Genomic DNA, 16,837 nt, shown 5'->3' with positions numbered 1-16,837 from the left:
GTTAACGCCCCTCGGCGGCAGCACAATGGACAGCGCCCGCCTGGCCCCTCCTCAGCACGCCCGCCGCGGGGACGAGCCCGGCGGGAGCGCGCGGAGCTCCCCTCCCCTCCCCTCCCCTCCCCGCCCGCCCTCGCGCTGAGGTAACGGTCTGCCCGTAACGGCGGAGAGAGGAGGCAGACGGGCGGGAGCCGCCTCCTTCTCTCCGCCCCTCCGCCACCGCCCGGCTTCACGGGTGCAGCCCGGCTGCGGGGTGAGGGAACCGCGCTGCTCCTCGGCTGGCCGCCCCCCTCTCACCCTCGGGGCGCTATGAGCCATGAAGCCGCCTGGCAGCATCTCCCTGCGGCAGCCGCGCTGCGGCCGCCGCCTCCACGCCTGCCGCCCCACGCTCCTGCCGCTCCTCGGCCGCCTCGTCTCGCTGCTCCTGCTCCTCCATGGCTCGTCCTGCCCGCGGGCCCGCGCGGCTGCAGCGGCCGCCGGTGGGTATGATGGGGGGTGTGTGTGTGTGTGAGGCAGCTGCTGCTCCTCGGCACCCGGGCCCCCTGCCTCCGCCGCGGGAGATAAACCCCGATAGCATCCATTTCCCCTGAACGGTTTTTCCTCCGCCCCTTCCATATCTGTGTACGTGTCTGTTTCGCCTTGCTTGCTAACGAAAGGGAGAGAAATGCGAGGTTTTTCCCCTCTGATCTTCTAAAGCGAATGCTGTAGTGTTTTAGATAGAGAATGCTGTACGCAGAAATAACGCTGGTGAGGTATGCGGCAAAAAAAGGCTTAGGGTTTTTTTTTGTATGTGTTAGGATGCATATGTATGAGGATCCGAATGGGAAACCAACTTGGGGTTGGATTTTTGTGTGTGCTTTTTGCTTATTTGCTTTTGATTATGTATAGATTACGTGTGTAATGGTGCATATAGTCGGTTTGTGCCTCATGTTATTACTGTCCTTGTTAGTTTGCTTGTTGATTGACTGTATCCTGAAATTTTAATGAGGAAGGATGCAGGGTTTCATCTGAAAAGCTGCCACTGAAGAAAAGGGCTTTTGTAAAAGTTAAAAGGGAGAGGTGGAAAACTTGCTATTACGTAAAGGGACTTATTGCCATTCAGTGTGCATGGACTCTGAATTCAGCTTTTCTTAGGAAAATGGGAAATTAGTCTTTTGTAGGTGTACGCCCGTTTTTTGTGTGTGTGTCTGACAGAGAAGAGAACTTGGCTATCAAAGAGGGTAACTACATGTCCATTAAGTGTTGGGGTTTGGGGTTTTTTGGAGGTTGGGAGGCATAATATTTATAACCTATGAATGCATATGAAAATGTATGTGCATTTAAATAAATAATGTTATTTCTGAATCCATTTTGCATGTGAAGAAATCAATAAAATCTAGTTCAATGACTAAGCTTTTTGTTTGTTTGAGTAATAAAATATTAGAATATTGCAAGCAAAATATGTAGTATTTTGTGTTTTTTTTTTTTTTTAAATAAACATATTTTGCCATCTAATGTATGGCTGGCATATCTTTCTTCCTCAGACCTGCATTGGAATGAAACGGCAGGCAGTACAGGGGGAGTACTGGCAGATGAAGAGAACACATTTCAACAGAATAAAAGCAGCAGCAGTAAAAATAACAGCTACAGCAATGCAATCCAGAAAGAAATCACACTGCCTTCAAGACTAATCTATTACATCAACAAAGACTCTGAAACCCCTTACCATGTCCTGGATACTAGGGCAAGGCACCAGCAGAAGCATGACAAGGTAGGGTAAAAAAAGCCTTATCTGCAGAATTTTCAAACTGTTAGTATCTGATGTGGAACTGAGATTGAATGTTTCATTCCATAGATCTTTGAGACTTCCTGGTGGTCCTTACCACCATTTGTAGAAAATTAAGGAGGACATGCAATTAAATAAGACTGTAATTTCTCTTGTGTTAATTTAATTATTTTGAATTTCAGCATGGTTCAAAAACTCAACTGTAGGTAAAACAAATGGGAGTTATGCAAAGTTGACTTGTCTGATTAGTGTAGTTCTAGTGTCTTGATTTATGGTATGCTATCATCAACAACATGCTTCTTCCAAAGTAGCTCTAGACTGCAGAAATGTCTGCATAGGGAGTTTCTTTAGAATCCTGAACTTGCAGCATGAATGTGTCTGTCATGCAGTACCTAATAAATGCAGTACTGGTTTCCTGCCAGTCTATGACCAGTGAAGACCACTGTAAAGTATTATGAGATTTTGTCAAATAACACTTGCCTTTTTCATTTTCAATGGCAAGATATAGTATTTCATTTTGTATAGACGCAGATAGTAATTTTGTTTTCTGAAATTGCATGGGATTGAGCAAGCTTGAATGTTGTGAAAAAACTTGAAGAAGTAAACCTACTCTAAACCCTATTGCTTAGGAGGCACCCTTTAAAATTAGTCTGTCCCTTTTTTATCAATTTTTATTTAAAAACCGAATTTCTTCCCATGAGTTAAAAAGGTGAAGTGAAGGTAAATATAGTTTGTATAGGAAGAGATTGTCACAATATAGAAGAAAGGCAGTAAAGCAGATCAGTGTGTATGCTATTACTGAAGGGCTTGGCTGTAATAGAGTTTCTACCTATTGAATTCCATTTCTTTCAAAATTTTAGAAAGGGAATTTATTGTGCACTATATGTGCTTTTGTTGATATTGATTATGTGCCATTTCAGATATGGAATTAATATGGAAGTATTACCTTTGTTGTAATATACTTTGAAAGTATAACCCTTTGTCGTGGTTTAAACCCTTGAAAAAAAGATGAGTTGTATAGTTTTGGTATTTTAATGGTAAGAAAGGTTGCTTCCTAGCTTATTGAACTTGGATAACAATATGTGCCTTTGGAGGCGTCCAAATACATCGTTATGTTACGGGTGGCACAGAAAAACTGTTCAGATGTTCGAAATTGGAGCTGCTTGTCAACATATTACATTCAGAACTTATATTCTTTTAAAGTGAGATCTCTTTTTTTTAAATAAACTTGAAAAACAGGGGCTTTCTGTTCCCCTCTTTGAAGAGAAGTATGGGGGGGGAAAAAAGAGATTTTGCAAGTACTTGCAAACCTGCCTTTGGGAATAGTGCTTCCTTCATGTTTCTACACAAGTTTTTTTCCTTGGGAATACACAGAGGAGAATGCCTGCCAATCTCTTCGTTTGCCCAGCATTGCCCACAAGAACATTGCTGCCATGACCTATCCTTCCTATGCCCTACCTGATCTCTGCCTGTTGGGGGTAAAGCTCTGCAGAAATTAGTGCTGACAGAATTGGTATTGATTTCCTTGAGTATGCTTGCTGCTGAGTATTATGTAAAGTGGATCTCCTTTCTACTCATTGTGTCCCTTTTAAGTGTAAGGAATGCTCACACTGCAGTTTTTCTCACAGAAGGGTTCTTTAAGCTTAGGGTTCCATAGAATGTGATGTCATGTTGACTTCATCCATCTGGCATGAAACTTCTATTGCTTTGATCCACTTAATTGAAGGAAAGTGTTGATTATATTCCTTTTCTGCTTTGATTTTTTGCATGTTTTGCTTTCAGAGCACCACAAGAGCCCTGTGTTCCCCCCACACTCCCATCCCCAGCTTGCCTCTTGCGTCTTTCCTTGCATGAAGTAATTTCTTTGCCTTTCCATCTGTTTTATAAATAATGTGGTAGGTAGCAAATATTTGGTTATTTTGTTCTGTTTAACATTAACTTGTCTCTGTAGGGCAATAATTGCTGGGGGGAGGGGAGAATTCTGCCTAGAATGTGGAAGGGGTTTGATTTTGGGAAGGGGGATGATTTTTAGTACTTGCTTTTATCCTTTCCCAGACCTTAAATAAATGCTATATTGTAATAAGTAATACTTGTATGATTTTGCTCTCCCCCCAATGGTAATTCAAAGAAATAACCAAAATACTTTTATAGTTAGGTAAAGAAAGACATCTATATTTAGGATTGAGTTTTAGCATGTGAAGAAAATGAAGATAAATATGAGATCTGTATATCTGTGCATAAGAGACAATTGAGGAAGAAAAAAATTATTTTTTTTTACTTGTATTGGAACCATACATCCTTTAACCAGTATTTTCTTGTCAGCCTTAATATACGATTTATAGACATATGATGTAGATATACTCCCTAACTGTGGATGTTATTCAATAAACCCCTTTCTGTGGAACTTCATTATAGTGGCCAGAAGAATGTAAGTCATATGGATTGTTTGGTGGATTAGGCCTGAATATCTCAGAAATGCTGAGTCACTATAAGAGGGGAAGAGTAGAGGAAATTGTGTGCATGTAGGAAGAAAGAGGTAAACCTAGAGAAATACAATTATGTAAAATGACTTAAAATATTTGATTTTTTTTTAAAATTCCTTCCTAAAAGTAGGGGTCTGCAGCTTTATTAATGAAATGTATGTAGAAATGAAGGAATATGGAGGAGAAAACAATGTACCAGAGAACAACAACAAAAAAAAGTAATAAATTGTTTTCTTAGCACTGATCATCCTTATCCCCTTTGGATGTGGTAAAATGCCATCATAATGAGAGGGTGTATGTGATTTAAGCTGTCCATAGAACTTCCCTCATTTCTTTTTTGTTATTTCAAGAAGTTTTTTCTCACTGTTGGAAAAATAAAGGTGTGCTGGTTTTGGCTAAATGGTCTATCTCCAAGGTGGACAGAGTTCTAGTTTGCAATCTGTTTTCTTTTTATGATCTAAAAAAAGCATATTTCAAATACTTGGTAGTTGAAGACTCAAAAAAGTCTGTATACCTGTTTCCTCATAGTCAAATTAAGACTAGCTGGTTTTGAATTCTTAGGTTATTTTTTATGTGAAATGCTCAAAAGTGAACATCTGTTTATAAAAACAGTGATGAAACTTACAAGAACTCTTAAACATGCTGGAGAGGTCTGAGTCATGTGTGCTCTGTCTTTCTAAACTTCTGCAGATGGAAGTAGAGTTCTGAATGAACTGAGAATCTCTTTACTGAGCCAGATGACTGCTGTGGTTCATTTTTGTAGGCTAGGTATACCTGATCATTTGGAGGTAGCACTGCTATGTGACACAACTTGTCACAAAAGGCTAGGACCAAGTCGTTACCATAGCCAGCAAAGAAAAAAATCTTGCAACACAAGATGTGATCTCAAAATAAAAGGACTGCCAGAGAAACACAGCTGTCTTTAGATTGCTGAATCATAAGTTCTCAGAAATTGTAAAGAAACAAAGTGCGTTGTTCTAAGCTGTTAGTGTCATTTTTGGGAGGAGGGAGGTGTTAAAAAAACCAAACTGTTTTGCAGACCCTAGAGACCGGGGAAAAAAAAAAAAGTGCAATAGTGAAGACAGTTGACAGCCCCCCATCCCGAAATAAAACAAACCAAAACCACCAAAAAACAACCAAACCAAAACCAACCGTGTATTCACTTTGGGCTATTTTCTTCAGGTAAAAACTCCAGGTGTTTTGGATTGCAGGTGCTTCCAGGTGCTCCCCTGTTTGTCATTTAAGTAATGAAAATACAGCCAGCTGAACATTGTTTCCTGCTATGTTGCCCTGCTTTAGAGGTTGAAATGCAGGGCTGTTTCAGTCCTTTATGCATCTTTGGTATGGAGCATACAAAAGTTGAGAGGGGAAGCATCTTTACAATGAAAGGAAAATAGCTGTATCATGGCCATTATGAAGGAGATGGTATTGAAGAAAAAGCAGGCCTGTTTTGTACAACATGAAAGGTGATGGTTAATAATCTCTCAAGAGGTGGCCTCATGTGAATTCTTACTAAAATCCAGATAAAAATCCTATGCCCTAATTATTGTTTTCCCTTCCCTTGCCTGTCTTAGCCAGATCTTTACTTTTAATCACCATGTAATGAAAACTGATCAAAATAATGAATTAACTTCATGTGGTTTATCTATATGAGTTTAAGACTGTTGGAGAACCATTGTAGTATTTCAGCTGGCTTTGCTTTTTTGTTTGCCCTTTCTTTTTTTTTTTTTTTTTCTTTCCTCTGAAATTTCTGGGGTGCAGATCAATTTACACTACTTGCAAATGAATGATTTTGTGTACTTTGTCTCTTTTTCTATTCTGTATTAAATTCTTACTCTTTCTGTAGTCTGTATTGCATTCCTATTAATGCAAAAGACTCATCTGGACTCTGTGTCTTCACTAGTTACTGATTAACAGTAGGCTTGAAATTGGTCTTCCTATGTTCTTTGGTTTCCAGGAGTAGAAGGCCATCTTCCTTATGCCAGTGGGAGTAGAAAGCCATCTTCCTTATGCTTTATGCCATCTATTAAGTAGATCTACATCTTGGTTTCCTAGCTGAAATGTGGGTCATGATAGTTCCATTTTTTTTTTAAATTGTCATTTCAAGAGAGAACCTGTAAAATATTTCAGTTCCTCTCTGTTATGTAGTGCAGCAATTGCACATGTTAGGCCTTGTTCTGAATTAAAAAAAACCAACCAAACAAAAAACACCAAACAACCCCCCCCCCAAAAAAAAAAAGTTTATAGGTTTTGTAGCATTTTTGGGAAGTTGGGTGCTGCAAGAGCAGTGGATTCTGGCCCCTGGTGTTAAAAGAGCAACAGTAGGATTGCTCTCAGAGGTAGGCCTGAGCCTTTGTTTGCATGCTGACAGCCTTTCTTTCAGAGAACAGCCTTCAAGGCTTGAGGTTCAAGTGCATCAAAGTAACCTTTCTATTATTAAAGACCAGAAACAAATAATCAATGGAAACTTTTCTGAAATCCTGTATGTTTTAAGCTGCTGTGATACTTACATACGTTTTTCAGTGTGAAATGCTTTATTTCCAGTGAATACTGGAAGGTTATAGAAACATAGAATCACAAAATGGTTTGAGTTGGAAGGGACCTTAAAGATCACCTGGTTCCAATCCCCCTGTTGCGGGCAGGGACACCATCCACTAGACCAGGTTGCTTCCAGGGATGTGCCATTCACAACTTCTTTGACAACTCGTCAGCACCTCACCACTACCACAGCAAAGAATTTTTCCTAGTGTCTAAGTGCCCCCTCTGTCACCTTAAAGCCATTCCCTCTTGTTCTGTCACTAGTAAAAAGTGTCCCATGTAAAAAGTCCCTCTCCAGGTTTCTTGTAGGCCCCCTTAAGGTACTGGAAGGCTGCTTTAAGGTCTCTTCTCCAGGCTGAACAAGCATAGCTCTTGATAGCTTGATAGCTGTCTCAGCATTACCTTCATAGTTGGGAGAGGTGCTTCTGCCCCCAGTCATCTTCACAATCCTCCTCTGGATTTGCTCCAACGATTGTTTCTTTAATTCCAAATGCCATTGAAAAATACTTAGTTTTCAGATCTGTAATAATTCTATCTTAGGCTCTCTTCTGAGCACAGTTATCTTGGTATATGTGCAATATAGTAGATGTTTTCCGAACACTAAAGAAGGATGGCTTCTGTATGAAGTCTGAGGATAGGCAAACAAGCTGAAAGAAGAGTAAGGAACAAATGTATAGTAGGTCACATTCATTTGTGACAAAACTTGTACTATTTTCAGAATGAAGGTCTAGATCAAAAAAATGTTTTAATGATGTAAAATCCATCTAAATCTGACTTATGGTTCTAATTCCAAAACAGAAGTGATGAAACCCCTTGCTTAGGTACTGAAATGAGAGCAGCAGCTCTTGGCCATTATTTTAGTCAGCAGAACTATATGCAGAAATAAACTACTAAAAGCAGCGATGGTCATTTGGAGATCTTATCTGTATGAACATAGCAAAAGGTCTGAAAGTACTATCAGTCAGTTAAACAATGCTATTACTTCTGTTTAAAGACTTGTGACGACAGAACTTGGTATTTTTGAAGAGGTAACAGATCATTGCATTTGGCATAGTTTTACAGCCTTCTAGTCTAATTTTATCTTGAAACTTACAGTAAGCTAATGACTGACTTAAAAGAAACTGGAATTCTTTATATATGTGGATTTTTAGCTTGGAAAACACCTGAGAACTACTACTTTGCACAAGCAGTTACAGCACTCTTAGAATGTCCCTAGTATGAAGAATCTCTTATTACAGTGACTATGCTAGTAATCTGATCCTCCAGAACAGTGATAAAAGACCTCTCTCAAATTCAGGTTTGGTTGCAACAAAAATGATACTCGCACCCTCCTTCAGCCCACTCCTCTGTGTATCATCAGTAAGTCTTTGCTGCAAAAAAACTTTATGTAATTTTGCAGCTTTGCTGCTGGAGTAGTTTACAGCTGTCAAAGTTGGAACCTCTGCAGAGGATTTTAAATTATAAACATGTACAGAGGACGTTGGTCTTCTGTTTATGTAAGCAAAGTATAATTATGCAGATGTGAACCATGTATGCCAGTTGTACAAGAATGTGATGTTTAATCACCTGTGAAAAGACATGGTAAGATGTCTAACTTCAAAATATAATATTCTTGTTTGAATTTATATTTCTATGCCAATTAGAACACCATATTTCAGATTACACTTCAGACACAGTAACTGGTAAGAGAATACTGGGAAATAATAATCTGTATCACAGGATTTCAGACTCTTTTCTGAAATATTTCTTCCCATTATGGTGGTACATGATGGTTGTTAATGGCTAAAACACCTAGTGACAGCTCACAGGTAGCTTTCTGTGCTAACTTGTTACAGGAAAAATGTCAGTTTCAGAATTAAACACTTCAGTCTCACTACCTTCACCTGATTTTTGACTTACGGCTTTTACAGGTGCTGATCTGTTTTCTACTAGCTTTGAAAAATCTGTATTTTGCTGCAGCAGTGGTGCATCATATTCACCTGAATTCAAGACTGGTTTTGCTAAACTGGAGGGATGTAAAATCCAGTGTTCTTTTTGTAACCAGTAGTTTGAGCCGAGTTTGGTGTAGAACATGCCCTATGGCAGGGTAACAAGGTAATATCAACTGCTTTACAGCGGTTGCTGATGCGTCCAGGCTGCACCTGTTATGTGAGGCACACTAGTAGGTAGCAAGTGGTGTTTTTAGATACAGGGGTAATTGTTTTCAGAAATAACAATGATACTGTGTCTCATCCTACAAGATGAGCTTTTTCTTATGATACCATAGACCAAGATACAAGTTACTTTAATTTTAAGTTACAGAAAGATAAAGAATACATGGTTGCTGGCTTAGAAACTTAAAGGATGTTATACATGTATCATTGGATGGGCTTGTCTGGACAAAATAGAAGATCAGACTACATGTTCATCTAGGTATCACCGAGAGCAATCAGTAGTAGATGCTTAGGGTGGGGTATAGGAGGGTAACCGTCATGGGGTGCTACTTCCTAGACCAGACCCACAGACTCTAGCAATTTGTGGTTCAGGATCTTCTGGGAACCAGAACCTGTCTTTTGGATTTAATAACCCTTGATGGGAGTCCCTGATCCGGAGGTTATCCAGGGATTTCTTTTTATTATTGTTTTTTTTCTTATATATATGCATACATTTTTAGTATCTGTAAAGTCTTGTGCTGAAGTTTTGTGATTTTGGCATGATTCAGTACAGCATGATTGATTCAGTACAGCATGATTGCTTTTGAAGTGTGATTTATTATGGCATATATCATCCTCCACACTTAAGCGTTTTCTTAATTATGTAGCTTGAATCTTCTTGAAAGATATTCCACAGTTTGCCTTATTTAGTTGGTTTGGAACTGTCAGTCTGAACAGCAGTAGTGGCAAAAAAAAAAAAAAAAAAAAAAAAACCCACAAAAAAAAAAAAAACACAAAAGAAAATTTAAAGTGGAAAAGCAAAATATTTGGGTGTCTCTCTTGCAGGTGATTATTTAGCCTTGAAACTGTTCTTGTGCCAAAAACTGTTTCAGAGAATATACGTTTTAAGTAATGCATAGTTTGGTAGGAGAAGTGAAAGAAATGCTGCACCTTTATCAAACTGAAAAGTAAGCAAATTTTGACTTCCAAACTAACCCTGGAAAAATTATATGGTCAGTGTTGATGTTATATTTTTGCTAATTAGCTACCTATAGTATTTGGGAGCACTGGTAGTTAGTCTCATTTCTAAACCAATTTGTAAACATTATTGATATATTACACTGAATAAATCCTGATTGGGCAGTCAATTTTTACCATGTTATATATGTTAGGAATGTTATGCAATAGATCTATAAATTATAATCTTAAAGGCTCGGTCTTCATGGTTTGCATATAAGAATGCAATATAGTCAAAATCACTATATCTTTGAGCAGGAGGTATTTTGGAAAACTTCCAAACGTATTTATAAAAAACATAATAAAACCTAGGTACTTTAAGCAATTCTGTAGTTATAATTTCTCATGATTCAGAATGATCTCAATGGGATTACTAATGCTCTTCTAAACTTTACAGATAGTTAATATTGAAGTCTTGTTTGTGGCATATATTTGAAGACATGTAATTTTAGGTAAATATTACATGGGGAGGAGACTCAAAGCAATTGTTCCTGTAACTCCAAGTGAATCTTCATGGAATAAAACTAATTGCAGCCCTTGTTCTGCAACAAATTTTCATGGTTTTTTTTTTTTAAATTAAATAAATTAATACATGTACACATTGAAAACTTGACATTTTGGCAACAAAGAGGCCTTGAAAAGCTCCTTCTGATGCTTGTTCCCTGTGCAAAAAAAAACCGAGAGGCTGAAAAGCCAGTCCTGCTAGGCATGCATTTAAACTGAGATTCTATTATTATTTTTTTTAATATGTATGCTAGCTTTCATCCTTGCAGATTCTCTGATTCTCTCCTTCAAGTCATCTGTTTGTCTTTAAACTGTTTTACTCTGGTGACTCAGAGCAGCTAGAAACAGTTTGCCAGGCTGGTGTGACCTCAGCTAATTGGTGAACTGGTAAGACAGCTGTTAATATTTACCAAAAACTGTAACCGAGAGAAAGCTTGATGCTGGTTTGTGTCCATCTTATTTTAGATTTTTTAGCAAGAAAATTACTGTATTTGTTTAATAAACATTTAATAAACAAAAACATTTGTTTTAAAGAAGCTTGATAAGAAAGCTGTGTGACCCTCTTAGGAGTGAAATTATCATTCTGGGGGCAAAGAATGCTAAACTAACACAGGAAACATCACAGCTGGCTTTAGTCACCATAGCAACTTTAGAAATTTTTTTATAATTCTGTTGAAAGGTTTTATGAAAGATGATGCATGCCTATGCTGAGAAATAAGGTGAAAATCAGTGCTGTTCTGTCTAGTGCAAGAATGGAAGAGGAACATAAAGCATCTATCCTTTGTGGAAAAAAATTCCAAAACAGTACAAAATTGTAGGCATTATGGGCCATAAAAGCTAACCTTCATATTGTTAAAGTTATGTCTAAACTAGCTAAACTTTATATAGTTTTTGTGACATACCTGAAGATTTATTGTGGTGTTTAAGCAAAAGGCAAGAAAATACTATTTTTCATTAAAGGGCTTAGTAGTAATATTCCAACTTTATGTAATCATTAATGCCGTAGAAAATTAGTGTATAAGTAAGCATGGTTTGATTAGAACTTTATCAGGGAAGAACTTTATGAAATTCAGATCTAATCTCTTCTACTTTGTTGGAATAGTGTCTTCACAAAAACAAAATTCTTGGATCATGTTTCTTCTCATTTTTCTATAGAACAGATATTTTAAATGTGTTTGGCTACAGTTATAACAGTATAGAAAAGAATAAAGAATACAGTTTATATATCTGACAAAAACTGAATATCCTGAAAGTTAAAGTTAACTCCCTATGCAAGACAAGCTAATAGTTGTGTGGGTTTTTTTTTTTTGTTGTTGTGTGTTGAGCTGATGAGCTGTACATTGTATGTACAGTGTCCTGTACAGTGGCTTGGCTACAATGTCAAGTAAAAGCCTTTGGTTGTGATGGGATTACTTTGATGGAGTCTTTTGTAACATGTAATGCAAGTCATGCCGTGACCTTCTTGCTTGAAGGTGTGCATTATAGATGTTTTAATTATTTCAGGCCTTTTAAAGTGAACAAAGCAGTGACTTAATTAAAAGAACAGTATACTACATAACTTATGTTTTTGTTACATTCATCTCGTTATGGAAAAAATATAGACAATTAGGTGAATAATTATTCCTCCCTCCCCCTTCCCTTCTTGTGAGGAATAAGTGTGTATTTGAATGCTTTTCAGGTACCATTTGCTTCTCTCTTCCTTTACCTTCTAAAAAGGCAAATCCTTTTGGATAAGAATTTGGTACCAGGGCAAAGCTTTTCAGATGCCAATGAAATTCATGAAAATAAGCAGGTTTTCCATAACTTTGTCACAGGTGTTTATCACACATTTGCATATAAAGCTCAGTGATTCTTTTGACAACTTTAAATGTTCTGCAAAACTGTATAGTACTCCTGTGTGTTCATGTTTACAGGCTGTACATCTGGCCCAGGCAAGTTTCCAGATTGAGGCCTTTGGCTCCAAATTCATCCTTGACCTCACACTGAATAAGTAAGTGAACAATTTGAGGTTTCTTTTTTTCCTGCTCTTACTGTCTTTAACTTACGGTACAAGGTCAGGGCACATGAAATCCCAAGATCTGTGGAAAAATATGCTGTTACCAAGTTTATTAATACAAAATAAAATCTAGGCTTTTTTAATGAAGTAACTGTTACCCTTGCTGACACCTATAATATACATACCCTTAAATTTTATCATTCATGACAAATAAATGCTCACAGAGAGATTTTGGTACCCACTGTGCTTGAAATGTCTGGCTTTTCTTGTGCATTGTTTTACTTGATAAACTGTCATGCAGATGATATTTTAGTTGCTAATGCCAGTGTGCAGAAATATTGTAAATACTGGCTCATCTTTAGTGATCTGGAAAACGTGCTATTGTCACTGTTATCATTAAGTTCCTAATGAAGTAGGAATTGTAACAGTTTTCCTGTACTGAAAGGTGCAGCTAGAGTCTGTTTACCAGTAAGATAGACAATTTTCCATAATTGTCAGGTCTAAAAGATCTGACTTGTAATACAGGTCAATGGTGGTTTAGTTGTTTGTGTCACATCTATTTATATCTCAGTTGAAGGTATAAAACTAGGTGTTTTTCTAAAAATTTTCGTGACTTTTTTGGCACTGAAAGTTTGCACTGAGAAAGTTTAAGAATAAGGTAGAAGTGTAAAATCAGTGCTAAATACTTGACAGTATTGCTTAAAAGTGCATTTGCCCCTTCTGCTGCCCTTGAGCCTTTCATTACACTTAAAGGAGAAACAAATAATTTACAGAAACAATTGCATACTGGTTTAAAAAAGAAAAAAAAGTGTTCCTCTGGTCCATGTGAGGTCTTATTTTGGTCTTGTCATGTAATGAAAGTTTTCTTAGGGAGAATAATGCAAGCTTATTAAATCTAATAGCTTTTCAAAGTGATAGGCTGTGTGTGGATTTGTAAAATTTGAACTGTTATATTCACATATTTTTTTGCCTAGCTTTTAGCTATTGGTGTTTTGCTGTAAAGGTGAACTGCAAACATTTTCCTTCATCCATGCATGATTCTGAAGTGAGGTTGTTCTCGCAGTATCACAGTATCACAGTATGTTAGAGATTGGAAGGGACCTCAAAAGATCATCTAGTCCAATCCCCCTGCCGGAACAGGAACACCTAGATAAGGTTACACAGGAACGTGTCCAGGCGGGTTTTGAACGTCTCCAAAGAAGGAGATTCCACAACCTCCCTGGGCAGCCTGTTCCAGTGTTCCGTCCCCCTCACTGAGAAGAAGTTTCTTCTCAGGTTTAAGTGGAACCTCTTGTGCTCCAATTTGTACCCATTACCCCTTGTCCTTTCATTGTTTGCCACTGAGAAGAGCCTGGCTCCATCCTCGTGAATGTCTTCAAATACGACACAAAGTCTTAAGTGGCTGGCAAAAGATGTGTTAGTATCAAGCAGGGAACGGCATGCAGAATGGAAGGAGAAAGAAAGCTTGATGTTAACTTGGCGTTCTCTAGCCTCCGGAAGAACTATAGTGTAATGCAAGACTGGTATTTTATGAGACCCATGCAGAGTAATTCCGTGGGATAATTGTGACATTTGTGAAGGGAACCTTTATCTAGTGGTCTCTAAGCCACAGGGAGTTTCTCCTCTTGGTCTGCTTTGCCACTGTTCCTGTTTGTACATCCAGCCAATAGCAAGGCTGAGCACACATTCCCATGATGGTGCTATGCATAAGTTATGGTCACACAGACCATCACAGATTAAAAAACATTGCCTTTACTGGTACCACTTATAAATGTGATCAGGACTCAGGTGAGCAAGAATATAGACAGCCTGATAAAGTTATTCTCTAGCTGATGGGAACTGGAAGTTTTCTAGTGAAACACATGCACCAGCCCTTACCTGATTCACAAGTGTGCCCACATTCACAGACTCAAATGTTAACACAGACTTTAAGTTCATTAAGCATTAATGTCTAGGCCTAAGGTCTCTCACTTGGTCACTTACACCCTAAGTCTTTCTAGGTGCAGGTTTTCTCATAGTTGTTGACTGACTCTGAAGTTTGCTTGCACATCACACCTATGCAGAGTAGAGAGCAAAGTCACACAAAAAATATTACAAGTAAGACTCAATAAAAACAGAGGACAGAGTGCAGTGATCAGGTGCAGTGCTGAGCCAAACAGACCTGCTGTCTTGCAGCTTACACTGATGACTTCTTTTTATGCCACTTCTGCTCCGTTTTTACTAAACTTTATTCTGTCCTGATTCACCTTCCCTATCTTTCACGCTTCCTCTGAACATACCATAAAAATGTTTGCACATTTCCACAAGCCCCTATACACATCATGTAATAAGTTTGTTCTTTCCCAGGAGACCCATGATGACACGTTTACCACTTCTTATCTGTTGTAAAGTTCTGGTTGAACCTCTTCAAGGCCATTCCTGAATGGCTCCTTTCCTGGCCCATCAGTCAGTGACCTAAGAGAGGTAACAGCAAAGACCAGAACTCTTACTTCCTGTTCATTAGGATTTGTGTGTCTGGGTATTGGTTGCTTTTCCTGTCATAGCCTCTTACGTTGAATGGCTGTTAACCAAATCCATCACAAACCCAACAGCCTTATGTTCCCTGTATCTTTGCAGTGTTACCCGTTGCCCAGCCCTGGTCATTGTTCTTGCTTATATATAGCAACAAATGGTCCATAAAGAAAGTAAGTGTATATATATTTTTACAGCTGTGTTTGCTTTATCAGCAATCAAGAAATACAGTGTCTCCCATGTCAAAAAGAGAGAGGGAGATCACTTGTGTACGCCTTGCATGAATAAGTTCTGCATATGGGGTATCAAGAGTTTTCTTTACTGACGACATGTAAGGTGCAGGGTGTTCAAGTGCCTTACTGGTATCCCTACAGTTTGCTTCTTTATACATTAGGTTTTCTAGCTTCCTAGGTGATTTTTGACTCACAAACATTTGACTCTCTCTCTGGTTCTGCTCCAGAAAATAATGAGTTAAAAAACCTGTTCTACATTTTGATCTGATATAACACTCTAAAACTGTTAAGTCATAAAACTTGTATCATCATAGATTGTAAATACTCATAGACAACAACTTGGAAAAGAGTCATTCTCGTATCTGTTACATTTATGTGTTCATCGAAATGCTGCCTTTTGCTACTGTGTTGGATTGCAAAGGATTTTAGCTGGCTTGCTGGTGTTACTAATGTCTAGTCAGAAGAAAAGGCAGAACAACAACAGGGCTACAGATTTGAGCTAGTAGATGCTATTGGCCAAAATAATCTATTTGCATGTGGAATATGTTCAAGGGTATTCTGCATTTTGAATACATGTTGAATATCTCCTTGTATCAGTTACTGTAAGTGAGTTAATGTCACCTACTCTGTGTATTCTGGTTTTGTGTCTGCCTTTTTTTAGGAAAGTTCTTTGAGTATATAAAGCTAAAATAAAGATGGTTGTTGCTTACAAACAGGATTTAAGTTTTCTTTACCTTGATTGGAATCCCTGCCTTTGCCTGCCTTCTATGTTCCAGCTGCTCATTTTTTTTTTCTTTCATACCAAGTTTTAGAACCAGGGGGTAAGGAAAATTGAATATTCACTGGCATTAACAGCTGTCAAGATTTTGTAAAAAGAGCAGGTGGCAATCTGTAAGCTTGAGGCATGTTAATGTAAATTTTGTACTCGATGTTTTATATTTTGCTATAGTGTGATGGCACAAACAGCTTGAAGGAAATATAAGCAAATCAAACCTCTTGAATCCAGTGTGCAAGGCAAGTCAAATGTAAGATTTCTATGAAGTTTGAATGAGTAATGAACTTTTCAGTTGCACAAGGTCTACAGGTGTTAAAACTGCTGAAATACAATCTGTTATCCTAAAGGTTGGCAGCTTTTTCTGACAAGACCAGGGAAAAAGGTTAGAGAGTTAATGCTTTTGGTACAAAAAAGAAAGATTATATGGTACTAGTGGGGTAACAATCCTGTTTGAAAAATTAGGGATTTTTTTTTAATAGTTCAGCTATGATTATCTGTCCAAACTTGATAAATTCCCTACGCAACAAGTAGCCTGTAACATTGTCTTAAAGCCCTATTTATATGAAAAAAACATTTAAAGTGTTAGTGAATTTCAGTAGATTCATATTTTTGTCCTCAAACAATACTTTGAATTCATTTGTGGTAACAATGTAGTTGAGTAGTCAGTGATATTAGTAGACTGGAACAATTTCTTATTTTTTGTTTATGTATTCCATACACAAATGTCTGTCAGGTGCTAACAAATTACCTTTTTCACAAACAGTTAAAAGGCTTTTAAGTTGTCCTTCCATGGAAGGACAATTGTTTCTTCAGGTAGCTCTTATGTCCTGTTTAAAGCTAGCAGTCTTTGTGCTCCAGTGTAATATTAGAACAACACGAGAGAACA

At 38.0% G+C, this 16,837-nt stretch overlaps 1 protein-coding gene across 1 annotated transcript in view; it reads left to right on the top strand.

Annotated features, from left to right (window-relative positions):
• The first annotated feature begins 203 nt into the window (after nt 1-203).
• ADAM23 (ADAM metallopeptidase domain 23) overlaps nt 204-16,837 on the top strand; it is a 70,612-nt gene continuing 53,978 nt past the window's right edge. Inside the window, exons 1-3 of the mRNA XM_061378094.1 lie at nt 204-476; nt 1,521-1,747; nt 12,350-12,426. Of these exons, the coding sequence (XP_061234078.1) occupies nt 314-476; nt 1,521-1,747; nt 12,350-12,426 (467 nt within the window). The 5' untranslated portion in view covers nt 204-313. The remainder of the gene's footprint in view (nt 477-1,520; nt 1,748-12,349; nt 12,427-16,837) is intronic.

Source organism: Neopsephotus bourkii, unplaced genomic scaffold (genome assembly GCF_033783945.1).
Source record: "Neopsephotus bourkii isolate Nb327-2 ecotype Australia unplaced genomic scaffold, CSIRO-AGI_Nbou_v1 NB_196, whole genome shotgun sequence".
Lineage (NCBI taxonomy): Eukaryota > Metazoa > Chordata > Aves > Psittaciformes > Psittacidae > Neopsephotus > Neopsephotus bourkii.
Note: the sequence above shows the minus strand (reverse complement) of the source record. Positions and strands in the feature narration are given on the sequence as shown.